Source organism: Spermophilus citellus, assembly GCF_964194105.1.
Source record: "Spermophilus citellus genome assembly, chromosome: 14".
NCBI lineage: Eukaryota > Metazoa > Chordata > Mammalia > Rodentia > Sciuridae > Spermophilus > Spermophilus citellus.
In genome coordinates, this window is record NC_138194.1 from 104,048,154 (window position 1) to 104,061,609 (window position 13,456).

Below are 13,456 nucleotides of genomic sequence, written 5' to 3' on the forward strand. Positions count from 1 at the left end.
TCCACACAGGTCCCTGCACAGGTCACCTTAGCATTCTCTAGGACAGGGGCAGCTCAGAGGAGAGGCTCTGGCCAGAGCACAGCAAAGGCCCCTGCACCAAAGCCCTGACGCCAAGTCCTGGGGGGTCTCCGAGATCATGGAGCTCTGGATCCAAGCAGCTCCCGAGCTTCTCCCCTGCCCTCAGCCTCCTCAAGCGAGCCCCCAGTTTGCCATTGCAACACTCCGTTATTCCAAAATAAGACCACTGTTCTTGGGAGAGTGTCTCCCGGTTATTTGGATGGACAAGAGAACCCTCGGTATTTAGCGGAGCAGAGGCGGTGCTGTGTTGAGCCGTGGCAGAAGATTCTCCTCCCAGAAATCTGCCTCCCGTCCTCAGCAGCCTCGGATCACTGCACAGATGTCCCCACTCTGCCCTTTCCTGGGACAGCACTGGAGGACAGGGTCTGTGTGTGTGACACCTTTCACTCAGTGTTGTTGCGAGGGTCCCCATGCGGAGCCAGGTGGTGGGGCTGGGTGGCGTCCGCCCTGGGCGCCTCGCCTGTTGTCCCTGGGCTGCCAGGCGAGGACATTTGGGTAGTTTCCACGGCTGCTGTGAACAGTGCTGTGAGCGTCTGTGGCCTGTGTGTGTGGGCGAGCCCCACTTCCCTTGGGTGTATGTGCCCAGGGGCGCCACTGTGGGGCATGTGGTAACTCTGGGCTTCTCCATTCAGTTAATGGTTTGCAAGACTAGAAAATCCAGTCAGAGCCTCGGGAGGACTTCTGAACTGTCGAGCACTTTTAAATTCTTCTGTGGGCACTGGAGTCTTGGGCTCCTTGGAATGCCTGTTCACTTGGTTTCTCGCAGGTGTGGCCAGCTGCCCGCCCGGCGGGCGGCGTCCTTCCCTGCCGACCTCCCTGGCACCCTAGCTGGCACGCACTCCCTGCTCCCCGCTCTTGTGCCCACTTGGGCGCCGCGAGCATGGTGGCTGTTTGCTCTCTGGGTGAGGTGGGCGCTGGGGTGCCATGCGTCAGGCTGCTGTTGTCTGGGGCAGTCCCCCTCCCGTGAGCATCTGTTTATTTTCATGAGAAGGCTGCCCAGCGAGAGCACGGGAGGCTGGGGGAAGGGCCTGCCGCCTGCTTCCTGGCAGGATTTACCTGGGGAGGGACCCGGTCGCCGACTTCCCTCACTGTCTCTGAAACCAGGAGCCCGAAACTTAGCCCAGGGCCCGGTGATTAAATATTTGCCGAGCGAGTGAGTGGGCAGCTTCCACACACCCTCCCCCTTAACTCCCGTGTCCACCCTGAGACAGTGATCGCCACGGAGGTGGCCAGCCCATTCCCACACCTCACTGGCACAGCTCCACTGTGGCCTGAGGGTACTGGGCCCTGTGGGCAGGCTGGTGGCCTGCAGGAGCTGGAGGCAGAGTCTCTGCCCAGAGAGGGGCAGGCAGGGCCTGAGTGGCCCGGAGGCTCCTGGGAGAGCTCAGCTAGGGGAGTGGGCAGCCCAGGGCCGCAGGTTGGCGTGGCTGAAGGTGTCAGAAGCACCCAGCCAAGGGGACAGGTTTCCCATGAGCTGTGCGTGAGACAGGGGGCCCCACCCTAGCTGACAGGTTCCAGCGAGGCCTGTCACCGCAGTGCCACCTCCTCCAGGAGGCCCCTCCCTCCCCTGGGCCTCCAGAGCCTCCCAGTCTCCCTCCCTGAGACTTCTGGACCCCGCCCCCGGGCACCCACTCTGCTTCCAGCCCAGCTCCCCTTCCCGCCGGCCCAGGAGCAATGCTGGCCTGGAGGTCACTGGGTCCCATCTCTGGGCTGACCTTTCAGGCCCTGCTGTCTGGCTGGAGCTGGGAGGACTTGTGGTAGAGGAGGGTGCTGGAGTGGGTGTCACTGGGGACGGCCTGGGGTGAGGAGGCCGCAGCTTGGAGGAGGTGGGGGGGCCAAGGCTTGGTGGACCCATCGCTTTAACCCCAAGCCTGGAATGCGCCGCGGCTCTCACTGGACGACTTGTGCTGGGTAGTGGCCACAGTTTATTGGGGGTCTGTGGGGACTGTGGTGGGGGGAGATGAAATACAGGGAGGGGTGCTTAGGCGTGCACTGCAGCAGATGGAGGCAAGACTTCATGCAGGACTTCCCCAGAAAGAGTGAGTTTGGGGAGGTGTGGACTGGCCAGTCTGAGAGGGTCTTCAGGGGCTAGGCCAGGGTAGGGAACATGGTCTGTCATGATGGAGGAGAGTGGTCAGTCATGGTTACAGAGGCTGGACTGGCAGCAGGCAATGGAGACATGGGGTCCCAGGCCCAGGCTGGGGACATCAGGGCAGCCGTTGTAGCACATCTTGGTGACCAGAGGCAGGTCCTGGAAGCTGATGGGGGACCCTGAGGAGGCAGGAGAGGGTCCCTGAGGCTCTGAGCATCCCAAATCCCTTTGTCCCCCCTGCCCCTGAGCTCAGGGTCACATCCAGATTCATCAGAAATATGGGCCACAGAGGACATGTTCAGCCCCGGTCTGGACCCTGTCCAGGGCAGAGTCTGACAGATGTCCCCCACTCTTCCTCTGACCTGTGGGCACCTGGGTCTGCTCTTCCCCCTCTGAGCCTGGATCTCCAAACCTGGGCCAGGCAGATGTAGCCTGCCCCCCGCCCACTCACGGTGGCGATGACCACACAGTGGGTGGAGCCTCGGGCACTCACGGGTGGCGATGACCACACAGTGGGTGGAGCCCCGCGGGCAGCTGGACACGTGGGAGCAACCTCCGAAGCCTTTGCACAGGTGGCACCGCAGGCCCTGGGCTGTAGCTGCAGACAGACAGACAGACAGACGGGGCACAGGTGGGTGCCTCCTGCAGGGCCACACCCATTCTCCCACCCTCAGGCCAGTCCCTCAGCTGGGTGGCCCAGTCCCCTGGTCCCATCCTGCGGTGCCAGTCCCCATGGACCTTGGGGCACCCTGCTCCAGGTCTCTGGGGGCTGGTGAGAGGCGGGTGTTCAGCCCGCCATTGTGAAGCTGCTCGTCACAGGGTGCAGGGGACCACGTCGCAGCCAGCTGGCCTGCCTCCCTCTGCCAGGACACCAAGCAGGAGTGGCGCTTTGGGGGAGTGGGGAGGGTGGGCTTTTGGGGGGAGGCGTGGCAGGGTGGGGTGGTGGGCGTCTGGCTGTGCTCTCTGGCCATGCCCACCTGCGCCTCTGGAGACCCAGGCAGACCCTTTAGAGCTGGGGGCTCAGATCTGGGGGCTGAGATGATGGGCCTTGCTGCTTAGGAGGGGACCCCCGGCCAGGCTGACTGAAGGAATGCAGGGCGGACTAAGCTCTGTTTGCCTGTTCCTGCAAATGGGCGTCCTTGTCCCAGCTGCCCTGCCCTTGGCTGTCGCCTCCCGATGCCCCTGCTCTCCACTCCTGCCCTCAGCCCCTGCCCCAGGCCCTGCATCTGCTTCTTAATCCCCAACTCCCGGTCTCCCTCCTCCCTTCTCCCAAGGAAAGCAGAGTTGTCCTGGTGCTCAGGGGCCTACAGAGGGCCAGGCCCCACGCCATGCTGGCGCACACGGCCCCTCCTGGTCCCGAGCTGGCTCCGTCCTGCTGTGCTCCAGGGAGTTGAGTCGAAGCCTGGGCCCCACACAGCCCTCCTGATGCCCACCTGGCCAGGCATCCTCCCCCAGTCCTGAGGTCAGCAGCAGCCCAGCGCCCCCAGGGCTAGTGTGCGGGGGGTCTCTGCTCAGCCCTGGGCCTGTGGTGGAGCCTCGGCCTGTGGCAGTAGGACACCCCAACAGGCAGAGGGCCCCTCGCAGCTCAGCGGTCTGCCAGGACGGCGGAGCAAGCCGAGACCCCGTCCAGGAGCAAGAAGGCCCAGGCACCTCACCTGCCCGAGCTGCTCAAGCTACCCAGAGAGCTTGGGCTCCGCTGCCGGACGGTGAGGCCAGGCACCGCTGGGTGTTTGAGGGGTGTCCCCCGGGCACAGGACCCTCAGGTAGGCAGTGGGCCGAGTGTGCAGGCTGCCACATCCACCCTCATGGCAGTGTCCCAGGCCCCTCCCCTCTGACCTCTGCTGCTGCAGATACCTGTCAAGTGTCAAAGGTTCGGGTCTAGACAAGACCAGCTCCTCCAGGAAGGCCACCGGATTTCCACACAGGAGTATTGGTGCCTCCTTTGGCACACCAGCCCCCAGCTGAGGGCTACACTGGTGGCACCGTGTTCAGGACTCCTTCCCCCCCCCACCAGACACGAGGCCCTGGGGCTCTCTTCCTGCTCCTCAGTGTCCCCCAAGGCATCCACCACACAGCAGCCCTCCTCCACACCCAGTGAGGCCAAGAGAGGCCTGCAGGATGACTCTGGGTGGAGGCTGGTCATGTCCCTTATGGGGTTTGTCGTCAGCCGCAGGCAGAAGGGTCAGTGCCCAGCGGGACACTGCCTGCAGGATGGAGTGTGGGGTCCGGGGGACAGAGCCAGAGCAGCGCCTGCGCCTGAGCAGGGGTTCTGGGAGGAGGGAGGAGAGCCGATGGGTGGGCTCTGGGGGCGGAAGGCCTGTGGGCGCTCAGCGCCTCCCTCCGGCCTGATCTGCTCATCTGAAGCGGGCGGGGGTGGGCAGCCTCTCCTGGACCACCGTGAGCTCTGGGGAGGTGGCACTGCCCATGTGTGACAGAGCAGGCACCCAGCCACACAGAGGACACGGGCACCAACTCCTCGTCTGTGACCAGCTTGGGGTCTGTTCCTCTGGGGCAGGGGCAGGGAGGGCCCAGGGCGCCCTCCAGTCGGGATGCTCTGGGGTACGAACCCTGGACAGTGCAGCTGCCCCTGGAGCCCCAGCCTGACGATGGCAGCGGCTTCCCCTCACTCTGAGCTCGATCCCAGGAGGCCTGTGGGTCTGCCCTGATGACCCGGTCAGACCCCCAGGATCAGTGGTGTGGCCTCTCCCGGGACAGAAGGTCCCTGTGGGGCCAGGCCAAGAAGGGTGTCTCTGGGGATGGGGACGTCTGAATGGGTGCCGTCTAAGGGGGCTCTGTGGGTTTCAGGAGGAAAGCTGTGAGTGCCGCCGGTGAGTGGAGGGGCCAGGTCAAGGGCTGCCCAGGGGTACTCTTTCCAGGGCTAGTGGTGGCCAAACAGGAGGGAGGCGTGGAGGGGAGGAGGGGTGGGGGTGGGCTGACCCCCAGACTCACCCAGCGCCAGGCTCAAGACCACAGCCAGCAGGAGCCAGGAGCGGAGCCGCATGTTCTCCTGGTGAAGGGGAGGCCTGGCGCCCTGGCGTGCCCTTATACCTGACTGCTCCCACCCCGCCTGGCCTCCCGGCCACTGGCTCCCAGCTCTGAGTCACCCAGCATCCAGCTCAGCCAGGAGCTGGGCTGGCCCAGGCAGTGGTGGAACCAGCCTGCCCCAGAGGGGCCACGGACTGTCCTCCAGTGAGCCTGGTTGGAGCCCTGAGCCCGCTTCCCTGTCCACTGCTGTCAGGACCCAGGCTGTGGCGGGGGCTGGCGGGGGCTGGGCGCTCTCCCCGGCGGCTGGGGCACCCCTGGCGCCATGAACTGCAGCTGAAACTGAGGGCTGGCTGGAAGCCAGAGCCTTCCTCAGCACCCACCCAGAGGGCGGCCGGTGCCAGATGGGCCTGCAGACCTGTCCGACCTCCCAGGGGCCAAGGAAAGCCAAGGAAGCCTGTCATGGGTCTGTCTCCGGGAAGCAGTGAGCAGCTCCCGCGGGGTGGGTGGGGCAGAAGGCCCTGGGTGTTCAGGGGGCCCAAGACAGGGTAGCAGCCAGAAGAGTCACACTGCAAGGAAGGGGCCATTCTACCAAAAGCCAGTGAGGACAGGGGTGCTGGGGCTATCACAGGGAGTTGACCCTGCTGACCAGCACCCTCTGTCTGCTTTGGCTGCCCAGTGGCTGTGGTCTACTCCTGTCTGGTGGCCTTCCTAGGCTGGGGAGGTGGGGCCCAGAGGAGGGAGATTCTGAGATTCAGCCCCTCTTCCTAGGGGAGGTAGGGAAATAGGTCAGGAACAGAAGAGGGATGGGAAATAGAGCAGGTCCTGAGCTCCCGGGCCCCCGGCCTTCCCCAGGGCTTGTGGCTCCTCAGAGCTGGTGGGTCTGGCTCTCTCTCATGGAACTGGGGGTGATTCCCAGGGAGCCCCAAGAAACTTCTTGCCCCCCACCCTGTGCCTGGGTTGATCCCAAGGTCAGATCAGGCCTGGAGGAGAGGAAGGAAAAACTGGAGATGGAAGGGCTGGGGTGGACAGAGACAGGACCACCCAGGCCAGGAGACCCCACCAAGCAGACTGGACAGGCGAGGCTGGGCTCAGGCCAGCTTGTCGGAGGGAGAGAGGGGCAGACACATGCATCTGTCCATTTATTCATGCATTCCACAGGGGACACTGACAGGACCTCTCCTGGGGGCTGGGTGTGTGTGCTAAGTAAGGGGGGACCTGTGGCACAGGGGTGGCATTTCACATCCTGGCCAGGTGCGGGTTGGGACTTAGGGTTAACGTTAGCTGCTGGCAGGCACATGGCCCCAGGAAGCTCCTGGACCCTAGGGAGTTAGGAGGGAAGGGCACCACCCATCTGGGGCCCCTGTGTCCAGGCCCCAGGCTGGAAACTTACACCCACGGCCGTCTTATCAATGAGATGGCTGAGGTTTGGAACTATGCTGAGAAGCCCAGAGTTCTGGGACCCACAAAGTGTGCTAGGGAAGGGATGGAGTGGCGAGGAAAGGGGACCCTCCATTTCTGTGTGTCTTCAGAGTTGGGGTTGAGAACACACATGCCCTGTGACTGGCACTGAGAGGAAGCTGGGAGGTGCAGCTGCCAGTCGCCTCCCTTCCCACCTCCAGTTCCTGGGGAGAGTCCAGATGTCACGGCAGGGCCTGGCCTGCTACAGTTCCACCTCACAGCCTCTCTGCGACAGGGCCAGACCAGGCCCACAGCTGCCAAGCATGCCTTTTGCTGCTGGTTCAGGTCTGGCCTGCAGGCGGTGGCCAGAGCTGCAGCTAGACAGGGGGTCTAGACAGCTAGACAGGGCCACGGAGAACACACAACACTCCTGGCACCACAGTGTCATCCGTAGCCTGTCTCGAGGCTGGGACTCCATAGAGAGCAGCAGCGAATAGCCCTGAGCACCCACCTACATTGGAGGGGCTCTTATTTCTCCCAGAGCAGGGACATCCACTGCCTGGCCAGCAGACCTGAGCCCAGACACAGGCAGGAGGGCCAGCCCTTGGTGCCCGGTGGCCCTCTGCCCTCCTCTGCCTATTCACCGCCTTCCCCTTCACAGCCAGTTGCAGGACTGGATCTGACGGGCCTGTGGCTTCTCAAACCTATGGTTCCAATTTTCCTTTCCAAGCTTTCCTGCTCTTAGGTTCTTACATAACATGGCAAGACTCTGAAGGTTCTAAGCACTCCACCCACTCCCAGGCCTGGAGGAGCAGCCTGTGGGGGAAGAACCTGCAAGGTGGCTGGGCTGTGGGCCTGTGGGAGGCCAGCTGGCCTTGGGGCAACTAATGGCTTCCCCTCTCGGGGCCTCAGTCTCCTCGCCTGTTGGGGCATGGCTGTGGCTCCTGCCTTGCAGGCTGTCATGGAGTGCTCAGAGCCAGCTGCAGTGGGAGTGGACAGGATCAGGACAGGCCAACCCCCAGCACTGCTGTCCGAGTTCCCCAGTATGCAAGCCGTTGCTGCCCTTGGGCAGCCTTGGCCCAGAAGGACACCTTCCACATGCTCTGTACTAGGTCCCAGGGACAGGCCAGGCAGGCAGGACCCTTGGCTGTGGAGGTGGCACGGGCAGCACAGTACTAGGGTTGAGGGCAGTGTGGTCACTGGGCTGGGGCAGGTCAGGGGGGCAGACATGGACAGATAGATGTAGGAGGCAGGTCTGAGCCGCTGCCCCTGCAGCATTCCAGCCACCCTGGGGAGCTACAGAGAGCAAAGGAAGGACCAGCCTGGGGCCCCACCCAACTCTGTCTCAGGATGCCATCTGACTGGGGACAATGGACTTGCACAAGTGGGGTAGTGACAGCTTCCTGGGCCATTCCCATGGAGTCAGGGCCCACACCTGTCCCTTGCCCCCAGCCAGTACTTTGAGACCTGCACTGATCACTACTGTCTTGAGGCTGGCTGCCTGCTGGTGGGGGTCCAGTGGGAGCTCAGGTCAGTACCTGGCTTTCTGCCAGCCTGCAAAGAGGGCCTTGGGGGAAGGAGATGTCAGTTGGAGCCAGGGTGGTCTCTTGGGCTTGGCACTGGCCCCACAGCGTGTGTCCAGGCCTGCCCCCTGTGTGTGCTACTCCTTTCTCTCTCTGGGAAGTCAATATGCTCTTACCCCTGGGGCCCTTCCCACCAGAGTCACCTCTGCAAGAGGTCCACACTGTCCTCCCTGAGGAACTGGCCTCCACTTCCCCACTCCAGCTACCTGTCTCCAGAGAAGCTAACGGAGGTGGGAAAATCCACCCCCCAGCCCCAGTAGTAGAGCCCAGGCCTGCATAAGGCTGGGGAGAGGAGCCCCAGGATGGAAGTCCTCATCTCCTGAACACCCCTGGAGGGGTAGTCACAAGCAAAGGTCTCAGGATGCAGTGTCCAGCAGGCCTCCCCCATGAGGACCATGCTTTGGAGCCAGGGATAATGCTACACATGAACATTGGCCACCATCCTACCCACCTGGGCTGGATCAGCTTGGGGTCTCGTCAGCCAGCACTGGTCTGGGCACTGATCAGGGAGGAAGATCCAGCCCCATCTGGTCTCACTGGAAAGGACAGATGCTCCCCAGGCCCTCTACATTTGAATGGCAGGTGTTGGGCCGACCCAGCCTCCCAGATCTGGGCTGGGTGGAGCTCCTGGGGTCAAGGGCTCTCAGCCAGTGGGTGCAGCCCTGGGGGCCTCCCTGGGTGCTCCTTCCCTTCTATTGAGATCTAGAGCAATCAGCAGGGCAGAGGGGCCTGCAGGACCCAGGAGGCAGCCTCGGATCCCACTCCTGTTGTCACACTTCACTGTCCCTTGGGTCCTCCTGTTCCCCAAGGCTGCCTGATTTGTGGGCACATTTCTTTCTCTACCAGGGTCACTGGGCTGAGGACCAGGCCTGGGTGGCCTATCTGCCCTGCCCTTCCCAGAATAGCCCTGGCCCTGGTCAGCGCAGGCTAGACCAAATATAGCTTGGCCTGCCCACTCCAAGTCCTGCCAGTCTTGGGCTGATTAAGCTTGTCCAGCACCCGGGCGGGGGTGGGGATGGAAAAGCTAGAGGTCTGGCTGATCAGGAGGGCACAAATCTCTCCTTGGGTCTGTCGAGGCAGGGCGACCCCTCCTATGCTGAGGGCCACTCAGACACCAGGCCAGGCACAGTTCCTGTGACAGCTGATAATGAGAGTCCTTCCTCACATGCCCTGGGCAGCAGCTGGCCTCAGTAGGATGCAGGGAGGTCCTGCTGGGTTTTGCATGCCCCACAGTGGGTTCCTGTCTCCCTCCCGCTCCAGCACACCCACCAGCTGCTGCACACAGGGTGGGGTCTGGCCCTACTCCCATCAAATCAGTGCTTCTCAGCTGATGGATCTCCCCATAAATAGCACTTTCCCAGATCTCTGTCCCTGGACTGAGGCAGGGCCCAGCCTGCCCACCAAGGCCAGGCACCCTTGGGAGGTCCAGTCCCACACAGCAGCTGTTTAAAAATGAAAGCCCATGGCCTCAGAGTGAGGCCTTGTGGGTGGTGGGAGGCCAGGAGTCCCTCTGCAGACAGCTCTGCGTCTGGGTGTGGCTGAGGGGGTCTTGGGAGGCAGAATGTCAGGTGGGGACACCATGTGAGAGCGTGCAGCTGTCTCTTGAGAGCTCTGTCCTCGAGTGGGTCTGCCGGGGGACCAGGGCTTTAGAGCAGGGCCCAGAGGGTGGCCAGGAGAATGGGGGCCAGGGCCAGGGTCCCTGGGGCAGCCAAGCCAGCACCATTGCAGAGGTCGTACTGGCAGCAGGAGGTGGTGGACGCGTGCTTGGAGTAGCCGTCATACACAGTCTCAAAGCATCTGGGCACACAGGACTTGCTGACCTTCATCTTGTACGGGGTGTAGTCTGAAGAGGCAAGAAGGCCTTCCTGAGAGGGGAGGGACTCTGCGTGGCTCAATCCCAGCATGCAGGGCCATTAAGCAGACCCTCAGCAGGAACCCCCAGGAAGGACCCTCCCTCCTGTACCCCAATGCTCTGGGGCAGGGACCAGGGTCCGCCAGACTCACAGGTACGTGTAGTCATGCAGTAGGTGACCATGGCTGGGCAGCGCATGGGGTTGAAGCAATTGTCTCCATTGTAGGCGCACACATGGCAGTCCAGAGCCTGGGCTTGGGTCAGGGTGAGGGGGTGGTCACAGAACTGGGAGAAGCCCCACCCACTGCCCAGCCCAATCCCTCCCCACCACAGGACAACTGGAAGGAAAGGAAAGGTGGTCACTGGGAATTGTAGCCAGCCTCTCCACTTCCAGCCTGCTTCCCCCAAACATGGGTCTTGCACCCCTCTGGCCTTAGCTACCTTACCTAGAGGCAGGCCCACCAGGGCGGCCAGGAACAGCACGAGCAGGGGTGCCATGACTGGAGGCCAGCGACAGTGTGGTGGTGGGGAGGTGAGCAGCACCAGTCCCAGGTCCAGCTCAGGAGGGGGACAGCCCCTGCCCTCCCAGAGCTCCAGGCCTAGAGGAGGGAGGCAGGCTGCATAATTGGTGACAAAGACAGGTGGTCAGTGCTGGGCAGGCATGTGGTGGGCAAAGGAGTCACCCAACTCAATAGATATCAGGACAGGGTTTCTGGCAGCAGAGACAGCGCATTCCAACCAGAGACCAGCACTGACCAAGTCCAAGACTGAGGCACAGCCTGGAGGATGAGGGGCAGGGCTAGAGAAGAGTAGGGGAGGCTGGAGGGCCCTGAAGATCTGTACCCTGGACAGGAGCTGCCCTGTGGAAGGCTACGGAAGCCTGGTACACAGCTCCCTCCCCTTAGGGCCCTGGGGCCAGCAGGCAGGGCAGGGCAAGACAGGAGAGCGTCTCTTCTCACTGGTCTCCCTCCACTTTGCCCCTGGCTGACCCTGTGTTCCGTCTCCCAGGAAGGCCTTTGGAGCCCTGCTTGGACTCTCAGGTCTGAGTCCTCAGCACCGCAGGAGCCCCGGGTCGCGATGAGCTCTGTCCACAACCCAGGGAAATGCACTTGACAGGCCTAGGGAGGGCACTCGGGCAGGACGGGAAGAAGAACTCCCAGTCCGGGTGATTGGGACGGAGAGGGCCAGTGTCTGGGAAGGGGTTTGGCCGGGAAGCGGGGATCTGGACCAGGACTGTCTCTCCCCGCCGCATACAAGGGCCGACCCTGCCCCCAGGGACTAAATCAGACTCCCTGGAAGACACTCCCGTCTTTCCCGACCCATTTCCCAGGCACCCACCCCGGCCTGAGTGAGGGCAGGCCTGCGGCTCCGGAGCTTCCCGCCCCCTCTCGGAGAGCCCCGCCCCCAAGACTGCGGCACCAACCAAGGGAGGGCTCCAGACGGGTGCGGTACCTGGTGACCAAGACAGTGACCTTCAACAGCTCGAGACCCCGCCGCGCCAGGAACTCACCCGCGGCCTCTAGCCCGTCCCTCCCTCGGTCTGATTGCGCGTCGGTCCGAACTTTCGCAGTGCTGGTGGTGGTGCATCACCGGCCCCCCAAGCTCTGCAGCCCGGGCTGAGCGAACGCACAAATGGCCCCGCCCCGTCCTCGCCCTGTTCCCGCCCCCAATGCCGCTCCGCCCCGCGAACTCATCTCCGGCGCCATCCCGGTCCTGCCCCGGTACCACCCCGCCCCGCGAGCTGCCCGCAGGCCCCACCCCAGATCCGCCTCCGTCCCTCCGAAAGCCCCGCCCCGTGCCTCTCTGGCACCCTGCTCATCACAGACCCACCCCGTCCCCACCCCGTCCCCACCCCGTCCCCACCCCCTGCTCCGTCGAAGGCCCCGCCCCCGGCCCCTTGCCTCTCTGCCCCCTCACCGTAGGCCCCGCCCCCGCCCCCCCCTGCCTCTCTGCCCCCCCGCCCCCGCCCCGCCCATTTCTGCCCCCTCACCGTAGGCCCCGCCCCCGCCCCCGCCTCTCTGCCCCCACCATAGGCCCCGCCCCGCCCATCTCTGCCCCCTCACCGTAGGCCCCGCCCCCGCCCCCGCCTCTCTGCCCCCACCATAGGCCCCGCCCCCGCCCCGCCCCGCGCCACTCTGCCACCAGAGCTCACCTCCGGCCCAGCCGCTGGGCTGCCCCTGTACTGAGCATTATTTTGTGTACTTTGCCTCGAGTGGCCCTGGCCGGCTCGAGGGTTGCCCGCGGAGACCTCGACACACAAGGAGCACCGCAGTGTCAACCTGGTGACCTCAGGCGAGTGCGCACCTCCCGAGCGCTGTCCCCCGTGTCCCCGCCGGAGTCCTCCCACGGTGAGCTTCTCCTGCAGCGGCGGGGCGGGCTAAACCCGTTCCCCTGGGTGAGCTGACTCCGGACCGACGCCGGCTTCGCTGCCTGGTGACCCACTGCTTGGGAACGTCTCTGCGCCTTGGTCTACTAGCAGAGCTTAGGAGCGAGCCTTGGAAGTCCGGGAGACACAGCTGCCATTTCATGTGGTTAACGCTTCCCTACCACTGTCATGATTCCAATGTTAAATGATTATTTTTATATGACTTAAAACTTTTTCATTTTATTTTATGGCCTGTTTAAGGCAAAATTTAAGAGACTTTCATGGGCCCTAAAATTTTCGTTTTTTCTATTGTGAAAAAAATCACATTGTTTGGATATTTTGCCTTGTTTTTCAGTTTTTATGGACAGGACAGTGAATGCACTTCCTATTTCTTCAAGCAGGTCTGATGCTTCAGCCCTCAACACGCTCAGCTGTTGCTGTATGGGTTTATTTCAAGAGTGTTGGTTCCTTTGACCTTGACAGCACCCCCTCTCTCTTTCTCTTTTTTAACTCTGTTATGGGCCTGGCTGCTGGAGAGTAGCTTGATTCTGGGGTTCATGGCAACTGGGCTGGATGGTCGTGCTTTTCACCAAATGTGCGGAAAGTCCTGATGCAGGAGGGAGTAAAGCCCACCCCATTCCCACAATCCTAGCCGTGTGGAACCATCAGACCCCATGACAGAATGGGAAGTGGATTCACTGTCCTGACTTTAAAAACTGAAAATCGAGGCAAAGTACACAAAATAATGCTTTTTCAGATCTTGCTCTACAGGTGGCACAGGGCAGTGACCCCTGAATAAAGGGGGCAGGGAGTGAGCTATCTTTGCCCTCAGGCACTGGGCAGCCTGTTTTGGAACAGTGCACAGTGTCCTAGGAAGGAGACTGGGGGGTGTCTAAGGGGGGCAAAGATGCTGGAATTCACAGGCAAAAGTACCCCAGAAGAGAGCCAGGAGGTTGGTAGAGGACTTCCCACAACCTTCAACTGAGTTCTGATCCTTGTGTGAGTTTGGGGAACCTACCCAAAGGCGTGGACAGCACCCCTGGGTAGGAGCCGGCAGACAATCCCCAGAGCTAGCACTGATCTGGGAGCTTCACTAGCATGGC

At 62.6% G+C, this 13,456-nt stretch overlaps 2 protein-coding genes across 2 annotated transcripts; both read right to left on the reverse strand.

The window, feature by feature from the left end:
• Positions 1–1,986: 1,986 nt before the first annotated feature.
• LOC308633434 (secreted Ly-6/uPAR domain-containing protein 2-like) lies at positions 1,987–5,467 on the reverse strand. The gene is made up of 3 exons (XM_081266261.1): positions 5,120–5,467; positions 2,664–2,768; positions 1,987–2,349 (listed from the first exon to the last, which is right to left on the reverse strand). Exons 1-3 carry the CDS (start codon positions 5,169–5,171, stop codon positions 2,213–2,215), a joined length of 294 nt encoding a protein of 97 aa, XP_081122387.1. The 5' UTR covers positions 5,172–5,467; the 3' UTR covers positions 1,987–2,212.
• An 811-nt stretch (positions 5,468–6,278) lies between these two features.
• Positions 6,279–11,686, reverse strand: LYNX1 (Ly6/neurotoxin 1). The gene is made up of 4 exons (XM_081266260.1): positions 11,441–11,686; positions 10,435–10,587; positions 10,141–10,242; positions 6,279–9,979 (listed from the first exon to the last, which is right to left on the reverse strand). The coding sequence occupies exons 2-4, from the start codon at positions 10,484–10,486 to the stop codon at positions 9,783–9,785; spliced, it is 351 nt and encodes a 116-aa protein (XP_081122386.1). The 5' UTR covers positions 10,487–10,587; positions 11,441–11,686; the 3' UTR covers positions 6,279–9,782.
• Positions 11,687–13,456: the final 1,770 nt, after the last annotated feature.

Excerpts from the sequence above, each read along its gene's own strand:
- LYNX1 (XM_081266260.1), bottom strand. The coding sequence starts at position 10,486 with ATGGCACCCCTGCTCGTGCTGTTCCTGGCCGCCCTGGTGGGCCTGCCT. Across the intron at positions 10,243-10,434 it reads CCTGGTGGGCCTGCCTCTAG|CCCAGGCTCTGGACTGCCAT; the intron begins GTAAGGTAGCTA and ends CCCTGACCCAAG. Across the intron at positions 9,980-10,140 it reads CTGCATGACTACACGTACCT|ACTACACCCCGTACAAGATG; the intron begins GTGAGTCTGGCG and ends TTGCCTCTTCAG.
- LOC308633434 (XM_081266261.1), bottom strand. The coding sequence starts at position 5,171 with ATGCGGCTCCGCTCCTGGCTCCTGCTGGCTGTGGTCTTGAGCCTGGCG. Across the intron at positions 2,769-5,119 it reads GGTCTTGAGCCTGGCGCTGG|CTACAGCCCAGGGCCTGCGG; the intron begins GTGAGTCTGGGG and ends GTCTGTCTGCAG. Across the intron at positions 2,350-2,663 it reads CTGTGTGGTCATCGCCACCC|GGTCCCCCATCAGCTTCCAG; the intron begins GTGAGTGCCCGA and ends CTGCCTCCTCAG.